Source organism: Diplotaxodon limnothrissa, linkage group LG8, assembly GCF_057381915.1.
Source record: "Diplotaxodon limnothrissa isolate DT_005_m linkage group LG8, D_limnothrissa_male_GT1.1, whole genome shotgun sequence".
In the NCBI taxonomy this organism is placed as follows: Eukaryota; Metazoa; Chordata; class Actinopteri; order Cichliformes; family Cichlidae; genus Diplotaxodon; species Diplotaxodon limnothrissa.
The window spans coordinates 3,965,929-3,980,537 of NC_140603.1; the positions used below are offsets into that span (position 1 = coordinate 3,965,929).

Consider the following 14,609-nt stretch of genomic DNA (forward strand, 5'->3'; position numbering starts at 1 on the left):
ATGAGCCACTCTGTACTTTTTTGGAAGGCAGCTGGACTGATTAATGTGGCTGTGTATCTGATGGTGTTATTCATCTCTGAATTGTGGCTGGAGAACACGCTTATGGAAGAAGACATGTTTTGATTGTTTTAAATAAATAGAATATCAATATTTGCTTTTCACTAAGGAATAACAAAGGTGTGAACTAGAGGATTTGTCTAATAACATGCCCTTTTTTCTCCTCTCTGAAACTTTTACTTTCAAGCTGGATCATCTACCTCTATCTCCCGTGTCTCCTCCAGCCAGCAAGTGTCAGCGGGCCTTCTGGCTGCACACCGGTATTGACAGGATGAAAAGGTTCAGGCGGCACGGTCAAGAGTCCCAGAGGGATCGGCTAAAACAGGAACTCTTCGCGTTTAATAAGGCAAGTAAATTAGACCATACCACACAGTTTGCCATCTGTAGTGATGTGGTTCAATGTGAGTGATGAGAAGAAGAAGACAAAAATCATTCAGGAGACTCTGAACTATCTGCAGTCATGATATACATTCAAGTGACCAGGTTACTAAGCAGAAACAGAAAATAAAAGTAACCAGAACAAGATCAAGTAAGCTGTTCACTTTAAATTTATATATTAGTTTCTTTTTCTCGTGATTTTTGTCTGTACACCACCATGGTCCATTTAAATCAAACAACAGAGGCGTGATTGAAGTGCAAGCACTCAGCTTTAATTCAAGGGCTTTAACAAAAATATTGACTTAACTGTTATGGAATACAACCACTTTTATACATGGTTTCCATTTTTAGTACTCTGGTGTTCAGAATGTAATTCCAAAAATTATCATTTTTCAAATACTTAAGAACCTGACTTATCTCAGCTAAGAATATATACATTTCAGACAGAATGTCAAATAATTAATATAAGTGCGGTGCCTTTTAGAATCCATACAAATGTCAAACTTTGAACTCTAACCAGCGTAGGTATCCAGCTTAAGTAACCATAGCGATGTAATTAGGTTGATCCTAACATTAACAATATTATAGCCCTCTGGTTTTTCTAATCCACTAACAATAACCAAGTGACAATGAAGAAGCTTAGTGGAGAAAGCAGTGCCACCTGATTATTTCAGTGCATCTAAACCAGGGGTGTCAAACTTACTGTCTACGATACAATTACATACAACCCGCAGGATCATTTTATATGTCAGTTATTAATGTGGAAGCCGAATCTTCAGCCCTGTTGAGAATCCATGCAGGCAGTGGTGGAACTTTATTTTTGATGGGTACTCCATGTGGCCAATCACATGCAAAGACAGACTGGGATCATACCATTATGTGAAAGAAGGAAGAGGGCGGACGTTCCAAAGACGGCACGTGTAGTGGTGTAGCCAGTTACATGGAGAGACAGGAGAGTCGGATTTAAATGCTAGCAGGTCATTGTGGAGGACAAAAGGTTTCAAACTTGTCCAGGCTTTAAATCGTGTGTGTTCTCTTTAGTGGTAGTAAATGCATAAAAATAGGGCTTTTATTAAAACAGTGAAAAAAATCAAAAAACTCCTCCCTTGAAAAAGACTAAATTTACAGTTCAGTATTGAATATTACATTAAAAAACTGTATACAAAATGTCTTTGAATGGCAGAGATGCAGAAATGTCTGTAGTCATAGGTTTTACAGCTTTTACAGTTATATTTCTACTATCGAAATGTGTTTTGTTTTGGTTTTTTTATGACTGTATGGGCTGTATGTGGCGCATAAACACTGCACTCATTTTACAGATAATTGTAATCATAATGATGACGCACTTTCTGCATAAAAGAAAGTGCGTCTGCAAAAAGACAATAACTATATGTAAAACCTAATGCGAAAGAAAAAATGTTTTGACAATATTATTGACAATTTTATTGACGAATAAAAACAAGATGAAGAGAGACGAGGTCCAATCAGAATGAATTGTGTTGTGTACAAAGAAGGGATGATGATCCAGTTAGAAGTTATCTTATGCAAAGTTAGACGTGCACAATTTGATCTGCCGCTGACAGACAAGGTTGGGCGAGCTCCCCGTCTCATGAAAAAACAACAAAATGTCAGAAGAGTAATCATATGGACACATTTCATGTCAAGGAAAGTCAGACACTTTGCAAACCGCGGCGCATAGAGCAACTTTCACCGGTTAAAAACACAACAAACTTTTATACTTTCTATTTTTGTCAAATGAATTGGTCTACAACAATCTTATGATATTTAATCAAATAAAACTAAATTATGACTAAAACAAAATCAAAATTTGCGTCAAAATTAACACTGGAACATTTATGTATACCTTTACATGTCCAATCTGAGATGTTGCTCTCAAACACTCATTCCTCCTGGTCCTCCTGGCGTGTTTTCAAAACTAAGAATTCTAATACGACTCGCCAGCTTGGCATAAAGACATCTAGCTGCTGTGATAGTGGCTGTTTGTTGGGTGTCATTGTGACAGATTCCCATTATAGCTTGTTCTGTGGCTAAAGATTGCTTCCAGTAAACAACGACACTTAAGGCACTTTGATTTGTGTGCTCCTTCCATTGTTGTAATCTTATTTTAACTTTATCATTTCCTTCCAACATTACTGTGCTGTGTGGATGACCCTAGTAGTTATGAGTAAATGCTTTCTTTTTTTCTTTTTTTTTAACCCCTCAGCCGTAGAAAGCTGGTTAGGGGTTGTCATTACCCTGCCCGGCAAGTTGGCAGGCGGTGTGGATTGTTGTGAATGCGATAATGCAAGCAGAATTGCAACCATAGGTGTATCTACTAAAGTTAGACCAGTTTGAATCTCAGTGACTCAATGTCATGTTTTGTAAATGTGATAACTCAAAGTACTAAATGTAGCATATGTGACTCAAGTCACGTAGGATATATTTTTACCACTCCCTGCCACCAGTATTTTTACATTTTGTTTTGAGTCAAGTTCTTATTTTTTGCTCTTGCATATACAGACTGATAGCGGCCGCAGCCTGGCAGAGTACGCCAAATGTACAAACATAGTAGTTGGTCATGTCCGTGGGTTCTAGACTTAATTTTCCAGACCAGTAAAACATCCAGTAAAAGCGTGATATATTGGACTGGGGAGCCAGTGAAATAAATATTAGACACTGCTGCTGACTGTTAAACTCTGATTAAAATCATTAGCTGTGAATTCTGACATTTATTGAGATGTATGAGGGCATTTCTTAAAGCTGGTATTGTTCTGTACACTCTTGTCTCTGTCCTTGGCTCTTTTGTCAAAGTTCTTTCTCACCCTCATCTTTTCACTCTCCTCCTCAGACAGTGGAGCATGGATTCCCCCACCAGCCCAGTGCTCTGGGCTACAGTCCCTCCTTGAAGCTGCTGGCCATTGGCACTCGCTCCGGGGCTATCAAACTGTATCCATCACTCTGTTAAATGTTCAGTTTCTATGCCATATGTTAAAACAAGATCTAGAGTGTAATTAAAGTGGTGGGTGGGTTCGTTTTGAGAGAGGTCAACTTGAGTCTAATAACAGATTAAATGTCATGTTGAGGCTGTCATTTTTAGCATCTACATGGATGTTAAAATCACCCACAATAATTATTTTATCTGAGCTGAGCACTAAATCAGATAAAAAGTCTTGAGAAATCAGACAGAAACTCAGTGTAAGGCCCAGGTGGATGATAGATGATAACTAATAATAACAATAATAATAATAATGTATACTTTATTGATCCCCGTGGGGAAAATCCTCTCTGCATCTAACCTACTCACTCAGTGAAGCAGTGGGCAGCCACTGGGTGCCCAGGGAGTAGTGTGTGGGGACGGTACCTTGCTCAGGGGTACCTCAGGGTACAGAGGATTCGAACCCCCGACCTTCTGATTATGGGGACCACCACTCTACCTAGAGTTATCCCTGCCCTAATAAGACTGTTATTTGAGTTTTTCAGCTGGGGTGGACAAGGCTGAGCATCAGGCTTTCAAATGAATTAAAACTCTGTCTTGGTCTTTGGTTGATTAATAAGCTGGTGTTGAAAATTGCTGCCACACCTCCTCCTCGGCCTGCTTCAAGGTTTCAGATAGAATGACTCATTCATTTAAGCTAACATAATCATCCTGCTGTAACCAGGTTTCTGTAAGGAAGAGTAAGTCAATTTGTTGATCAATTATTAAGTCATGTACTAACAGAGACTTGGAGGAGAGAGACCTAATGTTTAATAATCCACATTTCACTGTTTTACTCGTGGTGCAGATGTGGATGCTGTATGTGGAGTCTCTAATTCAGTGATCTTGGCCTCCAGAGCTGCAAATAGGCTACATATAGTACAAGTAGGATTACTGCTAAAGGAGGCTGAGGAGTAACTAAACATGTGACACAACAAGCAGGAAAGTGTAGGAGGGACAGGTGAAGAGGCCATGCTGCTAGCGAGTCCTTAAAGACACAGTGAGTGAATACTGTGACTATAAATTAGCAAGTGAATACACAGAGTGTGTGCTTTGGATGAAGCATGTGAAGATTACACTATGAAATAAATAAGTTATCTATTAGTTTTTAATTAAATTGCTGCACAAAAACACCACTGTGTGTTGGACCAGGAAGTGATCCTCTACTGCAGAGAGAGGGAACACCAAGTGACAGCGCCACCCAAAGGAGAGAGGAGGTCTAAGTTGTGACTTCTAAAGCAAGAAGATTTCTGGCTCTAATTCTCTGTACATAGTATCTTGGCGTCCCCTCAAACACTGAGATGCCTCCCTGAAATTAGGACTTAAAGTTTTGGATTTCTCTGTGTAAAATAGACCATCTTACTAAATGTGCATTAGCTTAGCTCTTCCCAGTGTGCTAGTATGATTGCAACTATGATAAATGGAGTCTGTGCTTAACCATTGTTCAGATATGGAGCTCCGGGTGTGGAGTTCATGGGGCTACATGATGAGAATGCTGCTGTCACACAGGTGCACTTCATGCCCCACCAGGTAATGTTTGATATAAATCACACAACATAGAATGCTAGCAGAATTTTGTTTTATTGAGCTTGCTTGTACTATAGTGCTGTTCTCAATAGTGTGTATCAGGGAATACATTTTATTATATCTCTGATTATTTGTGACTCTTATTCAGGTTGAGCTGGTTACTTTGCTGGATGACAACAGTTTGCACATGTGGACTCTAAGAGGACACAATGGACTTTCGGAACTTCTTGAAATAGGACGCTTCACGCTGACTGGACCACCTGGGTAAACCACATATTTCCACCTATCATTTTCCTTTCTCCACAGTAACCTTTTTGAGAAATGGCCTATTGGCCAGAGGGGCCAATGGTGCGATATGGCAGCCTCGCTTCTGTCAGTCTGCCCCAGGGCAGCTGTGGCTACAACTGTAGCTGCCTCCACCAGTGTGTGACTGAATAGTGGAATTGTAAAGCGCTTTGGGTGCCTAGAAAAGCGCTATATAAATGCAATCCATTATTATTATTATTGTTATTATTATTATTATTTGACTTGTTAAGTTAAGTAAAGCCAGATAAAGAAGCGATATGAATATGTAGAATTTGCTTAGTTGTACAGGTCACAGGACATCTACCCATGCCTTTGATCAAAAAGTTGCCAAGTGATGCCACTTTTCTCCTTCCTCCTCCTCCTCCTCTCAGTGCCCCACCAAGCGTGACCAGAGTGACAGCAGTACTGGCCCACTCCTCAGGTGAGCTGCTGCTGTTGGGGACAGAAGGTGGACATGTATTTGTAGTTGAAGTTCCAGGATTCAGAGAGCTGGAAGAGAGGAACATCAGCCTTGACCAAATTGCCAGCAGGTAGGCAAATTAAAACACATGTTACAGACAGTTGCATACTATATGCTGCTAAGGACTATGACAGTTGTTAGTTTCTGCAGCATAGACATTAAAAAAAGAAAAAAAAAGTGAAACTGCTAAAGTTACTAGAGGGAGTTTTTTCTGTTTGAAAGCACCTATTGTTGCGTTAGTTTTGTTGTTTTAAAATTTTGTTTTCTGCTAGGAACAAGAAATATCCTTCTCGTCACATAAAATATTGTATTTAGCTGCTGTTTGCACTTGTGGCTGAATGCTGGATAGAGCAGATTGTAGCTCAACTAGGGATGGGTATTGATAAGATTTTCACGATTCCGATTCCATTTTCGATTCTGTTTAACGATTCGATTCTTTATCGATTCTTTTTAAAAAAGGAGAACACTAAGGTCGATTAGCTTAGAACTTTGTTTTATATCTTCTCTTTGAACAAGATAGAAATTTAGGAGTAACATGGCCTTACAAACCCAACAGTGAGATCTTAAGAGATCCAGCCTACGGCTCTTCAATGGGGTGTCACAGGGTTCCCGGGGGAAAAATGTAAAATAATAAAATAAATATTCTCCTGTAGCAATAACAAAGTATAACATAAATTATTCTGTAGCAATTACACAAGAATATCCAGTAATGTCCCTGCCTACAATTAAACACACTTACCGAAAATCGGGGGCATCTGCTGTGGCAAACGGGTGCAAACCTTTTACCACAAACTTAGTCACTGCTCGGTGACATTCGTCTATCCTGGCCTGAAAGGAGATTTTACCGGTAGACTGCAGCGAGAACTGCCAGCATCTGAGCCAGACTCTGTCTGTCTCTCTCATCATGGTCACTAAATGCACAGTAATGGCAGGTTTTGTAATAAGGCAGATCGCGCTAACATAATATGCACTGTTAGCTGATTATTTACCTGCCGCATTAACGGGAGAGGACGTGCAAACGTTACCGCTGCTGCTGGGTTGAGATTCACGAGTCCGGAGCGGAATTAAAAACACGACATTCATTTAAGGTTATCACGCGTTTTGTGAGCAAATGCTTTTGCATATTCGTAGTGTTTCTTCCCTTAAATGAAATATCTACTTTTCAAGTTTTGCAAGTTGCCCTGTTGTCATCCGTTCTCGTAAAGTATAACCAAACTTTTGAGCATTTGAGCCGCCGTGTTTCCTGCCCGGTAAATGAGGCTCCACAACGTGGTGACGTCATTCGGGGCGACTGGAATCGATAAGGGTATCGTTTGCAAAAATGGCAAACAATTCCAAGGAATTGAAACAGTGGGAGCTGGTTCTCAACAAGAACCGGTTTTCGACACCCATCCCTAAGCTCAACACTACAGTTTGTCTGGAAATTTACATTATTCTTTAGTAGGGCTGTGCGATATGACCAAAATCTCATATCCCGATATAAAACCTCTGTCGCCCCGTTTTACCGTCGTTGTTGCTAACGACAACCCATAAAAACAGGCGCTTGTCCGTCCGTAGTGTGGTTATATTAAATATAAGAGAAAGAGAAATGAATATAGCCACTACAGTGACCATCAAAACGATGAACAAATATTGCCGTAAACTGTTTATTTTGCGACACCACGAAACAAACGATAGCGTAAAATGAAACGACAGACGTTTTTATATCGTCATCCGATATATATCGTTATATCGAACAGCCCTATTCTTTAGTCACTTTCAGAGCATGTATTACAGTGGAAATGAGCACTCTGTACATTATAAATATCAGTCTGCTCACTTCAAGTGTTTAAAAAAGTGTTCCTGCTAAACTGCTGTCACACAGTATCAGTGTTGGGGAGTAACATTTTAAAAGTAACCTTCCCAACACTGCACAGTATAATAGAATATATTGCCTGTCATCCCCTGTGCATCAATAATAAGACTGATATTCTCTTGAACTATTTCCTCTGCTTGTTGTGTACAGCGTACCTGATGACTACATCGGTCGCAGAAATCTAGAACACGTTGAGGCCTTACAAGAGAACCCGGTCGATCCAGATCAGGTCATCATTGGCTATGGACGTGGCCTCATGGTCATCTGGGATTTGGAGAAAAAACTTGCCATCCAGCACATTCCTGCCACACAGGTACCTGTCATGTAACGTACGCCTGAACAGAACACCAGCTGCCAGTATATAAACTGACTGAATACTGTGTAATCTATCCATAGCAACTGGAGAGTGTGTGTTGGACTGAGGACGGAAAGTACATTCTGAGTTCACACAGCGATGGAAGCTATTGTCGATGGATGGTGGGGGGGCAGGACACGAACGAGGAAGAGAAATCAGACATTCCTTATGGTAAAGAGGAAGCTCTCCACTGTTTTATTAATCATAAAGTAAAAAGGTTTAGGCCTCATGGTTACTTGTGTTTTATAATTGCAGGACATTTTCCCTGCAAGGCCATTTCTAAAATAGTTCAGCTCCCTACAGAAGAAGGGTAAGATGACGTCATCCACCGGTGAAATAAATCTTTTTGTCAGCTTCCTTCAGTGAAAGTGATGTCGTCACCTTTCTAATATTTAACTTCTCAGATATGTTATGTGAGCCGCTGTTACACATTAATCACTGAACAAATGGAACTGAACTTGAACCTTGTGTGTACGTATGTTTGCGTGTTTGTGTAGGCCTCCATTCCTGCTGTTCAGTGGTGGTATGCCCAGGGCCAGTTATGGGGACAGACACTGTATTACAGTGATCCATGGTAAAAAACACGTGGCCTTGGACTTTACCTCCAGGATCATCGACTTCTTCGTCATTAGAGATGGACCGGAGCACACAGGCAGGCCACACACACCAACAAACTGGCAACAAAATTACAGCACATTTAAATATGGGACTCTTAAAGTATTTGACAGCATTGAAGATCTATGTTCCCCAGTCTCTGATGTTGTTAGGTCCTATAAAGAGTGCACAAACATACTAAATACACAGGGGAACACTGCTTCAGTGTTTAACTTACTTAGACTTTGTTACTTTGTTGCTGTGTAGAAGGACGCAGTTATAATAAGTGAACAAACATTAATGAATACAGTTTAAATGCCAAAACATATTAATCATGATATTGATGTTATTTGGGGGGAATACTCATAAACCAAATGTAGAAAAGACAAATGATGTCAAATCCCCCATTAGAAAAAAATAACACTCAATAACAGTCAAGAGTTTTTGGGCCTATCAGAAAGTGAATGACATCAGTTAATTGCTTTGAACCATGTAGTGCTATTTGTTATGTCACAATTGGCTAAAAAGTGATAACAAGTAACGGTAGGTGATGTAGTTAGTCAGGTAAAAGAATAAACGGCTTTATTTGAAATTAACTGAGCTGAACATGAGATGTGTCAGTCAGTAGGGTTGGAATTTTGCATATGAGCTAGCTTGGTGAGTTAAATATTTGGATAAAAACAACAAAACAGTTTTACAGCACATGATCCTCAGGAGCAGAGGAATCGCTCTTTCTGAGGGAACAAGTAGAGCGTACTCTTATACCAACCAATACTGTACCCAGGTGTTCCCAATCTCTGATCACCTGACCACACCACACACAGACAAAGGCTACGTTCACACTGCGGGCGAAAGCGCATCAAATCTGACTTTTTTGACCCTATGCGACCCATATCCATGTCATATGAATGCTTCCTGGCCATCCAGTGTAGAAGTTAGTGAAACTGTTGGGAAGACAACGTTGGAGGAACGTGAACATTTTATTTGACAGAAATTTCCAACTATCTTTTGAACCACCGCTCCTCTCTAAAACAGCAATAAGGATCATTATTAGGCCATTTGTAAATAACAAAATAACTTTATAACTTAAAGCAAAATTGGGAAACGTAAAGTCCGAAACAAGTCTTTATATTAAGGCCATCGGTCAAACAATACTGTTGCTCTGGGTCTAAACAGCGCGCGTTGTGTGTGACGTCTTCTTTTGCGCATGCGGGCGCTTGAGGGTTCACACTAGAGCGCGTTTGCTGTCACATTTTATTTGTAGTGTGAACGAGCAGACAAAAACATCGGATTTGATCAAAAAAATTGGAATTGAGCATCAAGACCTGCAGTGTGAACGTAGCCAAAGACAACTTGCCAGATAAGGCAAGGTTACCACAGTTTGAATTGACACGGGTTTGTGTAAATTTGAACATAACTCTCTTGTGTAATTGTAATTTATTCATCACAGCAGCCCAGAAAAATGAGAGCAGTTTTGACAAGAGACACAAGCGTATCCCAGATCTCAGTTTATTAGCTGCTGTGTATCTTCCTGCAGGAGAGCCCAGTGCCCTGGTTGTCCTGGTGGAGGAGGAGCTGGTAGTTATTGACTTGCAGACTGAGGGCTGGCCCATCATACAGACTCCTTACTTGGTCCCCCTTCATAGTTCAGCCATAACATGCTCACATCATGTCTCCACCATTCCCCTCAAACTGTGGGAGAGGATCTTCGCTGCTGGAAAGCATCAGAATGCACACTACTCAAAAAAGGTAAAAATCTTTGTAAATTGAAAATAATGTCCCGTCATATTTATATTTCTCTGACTGCATGACAGGTTTTCACTTTTTCTGTGAATCTGTAAAAACACAGGCTATACAGTCACCCCATTAAGTGCCAATATTATTACTGATGGGATATGTTACCACTGTATGAGACTCTAAAGAATCCCCTAAAAGGCTGTTCATCATAACTTGAATGGTGCATCTTGAATATAAGATGATGGTTGAGGATATCAAGTTTTCATACTGTTTTCTTACTAATTTTCTTTCTTCGTGTCAGCCGTGGCCAGTAACAGGAGGTCAGAACCTGGCCCCAGATCCTCCACAGAGAGATCTGCTCCTCACGGGGTTAGTACGGTTGCCTTCATTCACATTTATTGAAAGGTCTTTTTGAAGTTGTAAAAATTATTCTAACGCTGCTGTGTATATAGGCATGAGGATGGCACAGTTCGTTTCTGGGATGCATCAGGAGTCTGTCTCTATCCCATGTACAAGCTGAGCACAGCTGGAGTATTCCACACAGATGCTGACCCCAATGACAACATGAACCAAGGGACTGAAGGAGAATGGCCTCCATTTAGAAAGGTATGTTTTTCTAATCTAATCTATAGAAAAGAACATTTTCATTTATATTTTAAGGTGAATATAAAGAAATGTCACGACACTGGGACTTATTTTAAGTATTATTCAGGTATTCTATCACAAATTCCATCAATTAGTTGAGTAATCGAATAATGAGCAATGATAAATATTCAAATAGAAAAAACACAGGTCTTTCCAAATGAGCTGCTCGTTGGTTAGCATTTTATAAATGGCAAGGTTTCCAAGTTTGACCGCATATAACATTTCTCAACAAAACTAGAACTAGAATATTAGAATTCGTGTGTGTGTGTAATTTTTTTTTTTTTTTTTTTTTAAAGAAAAAGTGTTCTTAAATGCAAAAAAATTATCAATGGGCAATTTTGAATCACTAAAATCAGAATACTTTAATAATTCCTGAGTAAACTATGTATACATAACCCCACTAAGTGCATGTCTTTGGGCTGTGGGAGGAGCGCACTCCACACAGTAAGCTTCTGGCCAGATGGTTATTTAGAACCCAGGACGTGCTTGCTCTGAGGCAACCATGCTAATGAATTTATAATTAATCTTAATTAGCATTAAAATTAACATAATCTTTTACAAGTACTAACCAAGCCCAGCTTGTGGGGATAGGTTAATTGGATAATCCAAATTGCCACTAGGTGTGCATGTGCGAGTGAATGTGAGTGTGAATGGTTGTCTGTCCCTATGTGTTGGCCCTGCGACAGACTGGCGACCTGTCCAGGGTGTACCCTGCCTCTCGCCCTATGACAGCTGGGATAGGCTCCAGCGCCCCCCGCGACCCTGAAAAGGATAAGCGGAAGCGAATGGATGGATGGATGAACAATCTTTTTACATTATTTTACTTTAAATTAACAGCAGTTATTTATTTTAAGATTTATGTAAAAGAGGAATGTTAATCAAGGTCTTGCATAGCAGCATATTAGGCAAAGCTGGAAGTAAGGCAAGGCAAGGCAAGTTTATTTGTATAGCACAATTCAACAACAAGGTGATTCAAAGTGCTTTACAGATACATTAGAAACAAGAACAAATAAAAAGCATGATTTAAAATTGAATAAAACAAGCAAATAAACTAACTAACTAATTAACAAACAAACAAACAACAGTATATAAAATCAAAACAGATAAAATCAGAACAGTAGATAAAATCAGTAGTTAAATGTAAGTTTTGAAATTTAAGCTTAAAAGTGTGGATTTGGTGCTTTATTCAAATGCAGCTGAGAACAGGTGAGTCTTCAACCTGGATTTAAATAAACTGAGTGTTTCAGCTGATCTGAGGCTTTCTGGGAGTTTGTTCCAGATATAAGGAGCATAAAAGCTGAATGCAGCTTCTCCGTGTCTGGTTCTGACTCTGGGAACTGATAAAAGACCGGATCCAGATGACCTGAGGGATCTGGATGGTTCATACTGGGTCAGGAGGTCATTGATGTATTTTGGTCCTAAACCATTCAGAGCTTTATAGGCCAGCATCAGAACTTTAAAGTCTATCCTCTGACGGACAGGCAGCCAGTGTAAGGACCTCAGAGCTGGACTGATGTGGTCCACTTTTTTGGTCTTAGTGAGGACTCGAGCAGCAGAGTTCTGAATGAGCTGTAGTTGTCTGACTGATTTTTTAGGTAGACCTGTAAAGATGCTGTTACAGTAATCAAGCCTACTAAAGATGAATGCATGGACTAGTTTTTCCAGGTCCTGTTGAGACATCAGATCTTTTATCCTTGATATATTCTTGAGGTGATAGTAAGCTGACTTTGTTATTGTCTTAATGTGTTTTTCTAAGTTTAGGTCTGCATCCATCACTACACCCAAATTTCTCGCCTGGTTTGTGGTTTTTAGATGTATAGATTGAAGTTCTCTGGTGACCTGTAATCGTTTTTCTTTGGCGCCAAAGACTATTACCTCAGTTTTGTTTTTGTTTAGCTGGAGAAAATTGTGGCACAACCAGTCATTGATTTCCTCAATGCATTTACCAAGAGCCTGTACAGGGCCTCGGTCTCCTGGTGACATTGTGATATATATTTGTGTGTCATCTGCATAGCTGTGATAGTTTATTTTGTTGTTGTTTATAATCTGTGCCAGTGGGAGCATGTAGATGTTAAACAGAAGGGGTCCCAAGATGGAACCTTGGGGAACTCCACATGTGATACTTGTCTGCTCAGATGTGAAGTTACCTATTGATACAAAGTATTTCCTGTTTTCTACGTATGTTTTGAAGTAGAGGTGTTACTCTAAATTTCACCCTTGTCATGTTTCTGTTTAGGTTGGCTGTTTTGACCCCTACAGTGATGACCCAAGGCTCGGCATCCAGAAGATCCATCTCTGCAAATATAGTGGTTATCTGACTGTAGCTGGCACTGCGGGACAGGTGACTATTGAGAATTTTACAACAGACCTATGTCATGTTGGGCTAAGTCATATCTCTGATGTAGAGTAAGTTAAGCACTTAACTTACATCAGTAAGGTAAACTCTTACTTGTCAAGTTAGAGTTAAGTTTTAAGAATTATACTTTGCTAGTAAGTCAGTATATATGATAAAGCCTGCTCTTGACCTTTGACCTTCTGTAGAAGTTTGAGAGAAATTTAGATTTTTCTGTTGATTCTTACGCCCTCTTGCATATGTAGGCGTAGTAGAGCTTAAGAAGTCAGTTTTTTCACGCTCAGTGTTGAATTTATTTATATTCATAAACACTCTTTTCCCTCAACCAAAGCATCATGCTGCCACCACCATGCTTCAGTGCAGGGATTGTAATGGCTAGTTTCCTCCAGGCATAGTTCTTTGGCTTACAGGCTAAAAAGTTCAATCTTTCTCTTATAAGACCAGAGAATTTTGAGTCCTTTAGGTGCTTTTTGGCAAACTCCAGGTTGGCTGTCATGCTGTGTCATTTGTATCCAGTAAGACTCCCCCATGCTACACAAGCCTACCTTGGAATATATGCAAGAGAAGTGTAACTAAAGCTATACCGGCAGTGTTGAGGAACCAGAAGACAAGAAGGCATAAGTGCACAAGGTATGAGAATATGGGGTTGTTGGAATGCTACTACCAAGGAATCCCAGTGGAAGGGGTTACAGGAAGTGGATGTGGGACCTATGGAATCACACCCAACATCTAGACTAACAGCAAAACAACTAGTAGCTCAGTGTTCAAATAGCTGGAAGAAACTACTCACAACTAGAGATCAACGAGGTACAACACAAATGCTATGCCAAGGGTTGGCCAAAACGTCATTTCAAGGGGGGTGATGTCACCAGGTCCAAGTACAACTTATCATACAATTGTGTGTGTGATAGGATCATGGCTGAACTGGAAAACTGGACCCTCTTTGGCTGATTAACTAAGAGTGCATAAAGTACCTCTTGAAGTTCTACAAGAAGATGTGAATGCAATATTACAGACAATCCTTATTGTCTAAGTTTGAAGGATAAAGACTGTCCGCAGACCGAGTGGGGTGTGTGTGTGTGTGTAGGCCTACGTTGATATCACATTATTGTGATTATTCCCACTGTTATTTTGACTTTGCAGATCCTAATGTTGGAGTTGAATGACGAGGCAGCAGAGCAAACCGTGGAGGCTAAAGTTGTGGATTTGCTGCAAGGTCAAGAAGGATTTCGATGGAAGGTAAAGAACAGAACTGATTACTCGCTATGTTTGTTTATGTTTTTACAGTGACATGCAGCAGCTGTAGACATTATGAAGGACGGATCTGGCCACTGTAACGTGACCCGTATGTTTTAGGTCTCCAACAGA

General features: G+C 40.1%; 1 protein-coding gene across 3 annotated transcripts in view; it reads left to right on the plus strand.

The window, feature by feature from the left end:
- llgl2 (LLGL scribble cell polarity complex component 2) overlaps positions 1-14,609 on the plus strand; it is a 49,212-nt gene that overhangs the window by 25,980 nt on the left and 8,623 nt on the right. For 2 of the 3 annotated variants that reach the window (XM_085361170.1, XM_085361172.1), the window contains exons 2-15: positions 245-407; positions 3,288-3,381; positions 4,858-4,939; positions 5,085-5,200; positions 5,614-5,772; positions 7,708-7,870; positions 7,954-8,083; positions 8,168-8,222; positions 8,410-8,564; positions 10,044-10,255; positions 10,545-10,612; positions 10,696-10,849; positions 13,125-13,229; positions 14,385-14,480. In XM_085361170.1, coding sequence (XP_085217296.1) covers positions 329-407; positions 3,288-3,381; positions 4,858-4,939; positions 5,085-5,200; positions 5,614-5,772; positions 7,708-7,870; positions 7,954-8,083; positions 8,168-8,222; positions 8,410-8,564; positions 10,044-10,255; positions 10,545-10,612; positions 10,696-10,849; positions 13,125-13,229; positions 14,385-14,480 — 1,668 coding nt within the window. In that variant the 5' untranslated portion in view covers positions 245-328. The remainder of the gene's footprint in view (positions 1-244; positions 408-3,287; positions 3,382-4,857; positions 4,940-5,084; positions 5,201-5,613; positions 5,773-7,707; positions 7,871-7,953; positions 8,084-8,167; positions 8,223-8,409; positions 8,565-10,043; positions 10,256-10,544; positions 10,613-10,695; positions 10,850-13,124; positions 13,230-14,384; positions 14,481-14,609) is intronic. The other variant, XM_085361171.1, reaches the window with a different exon arrangement.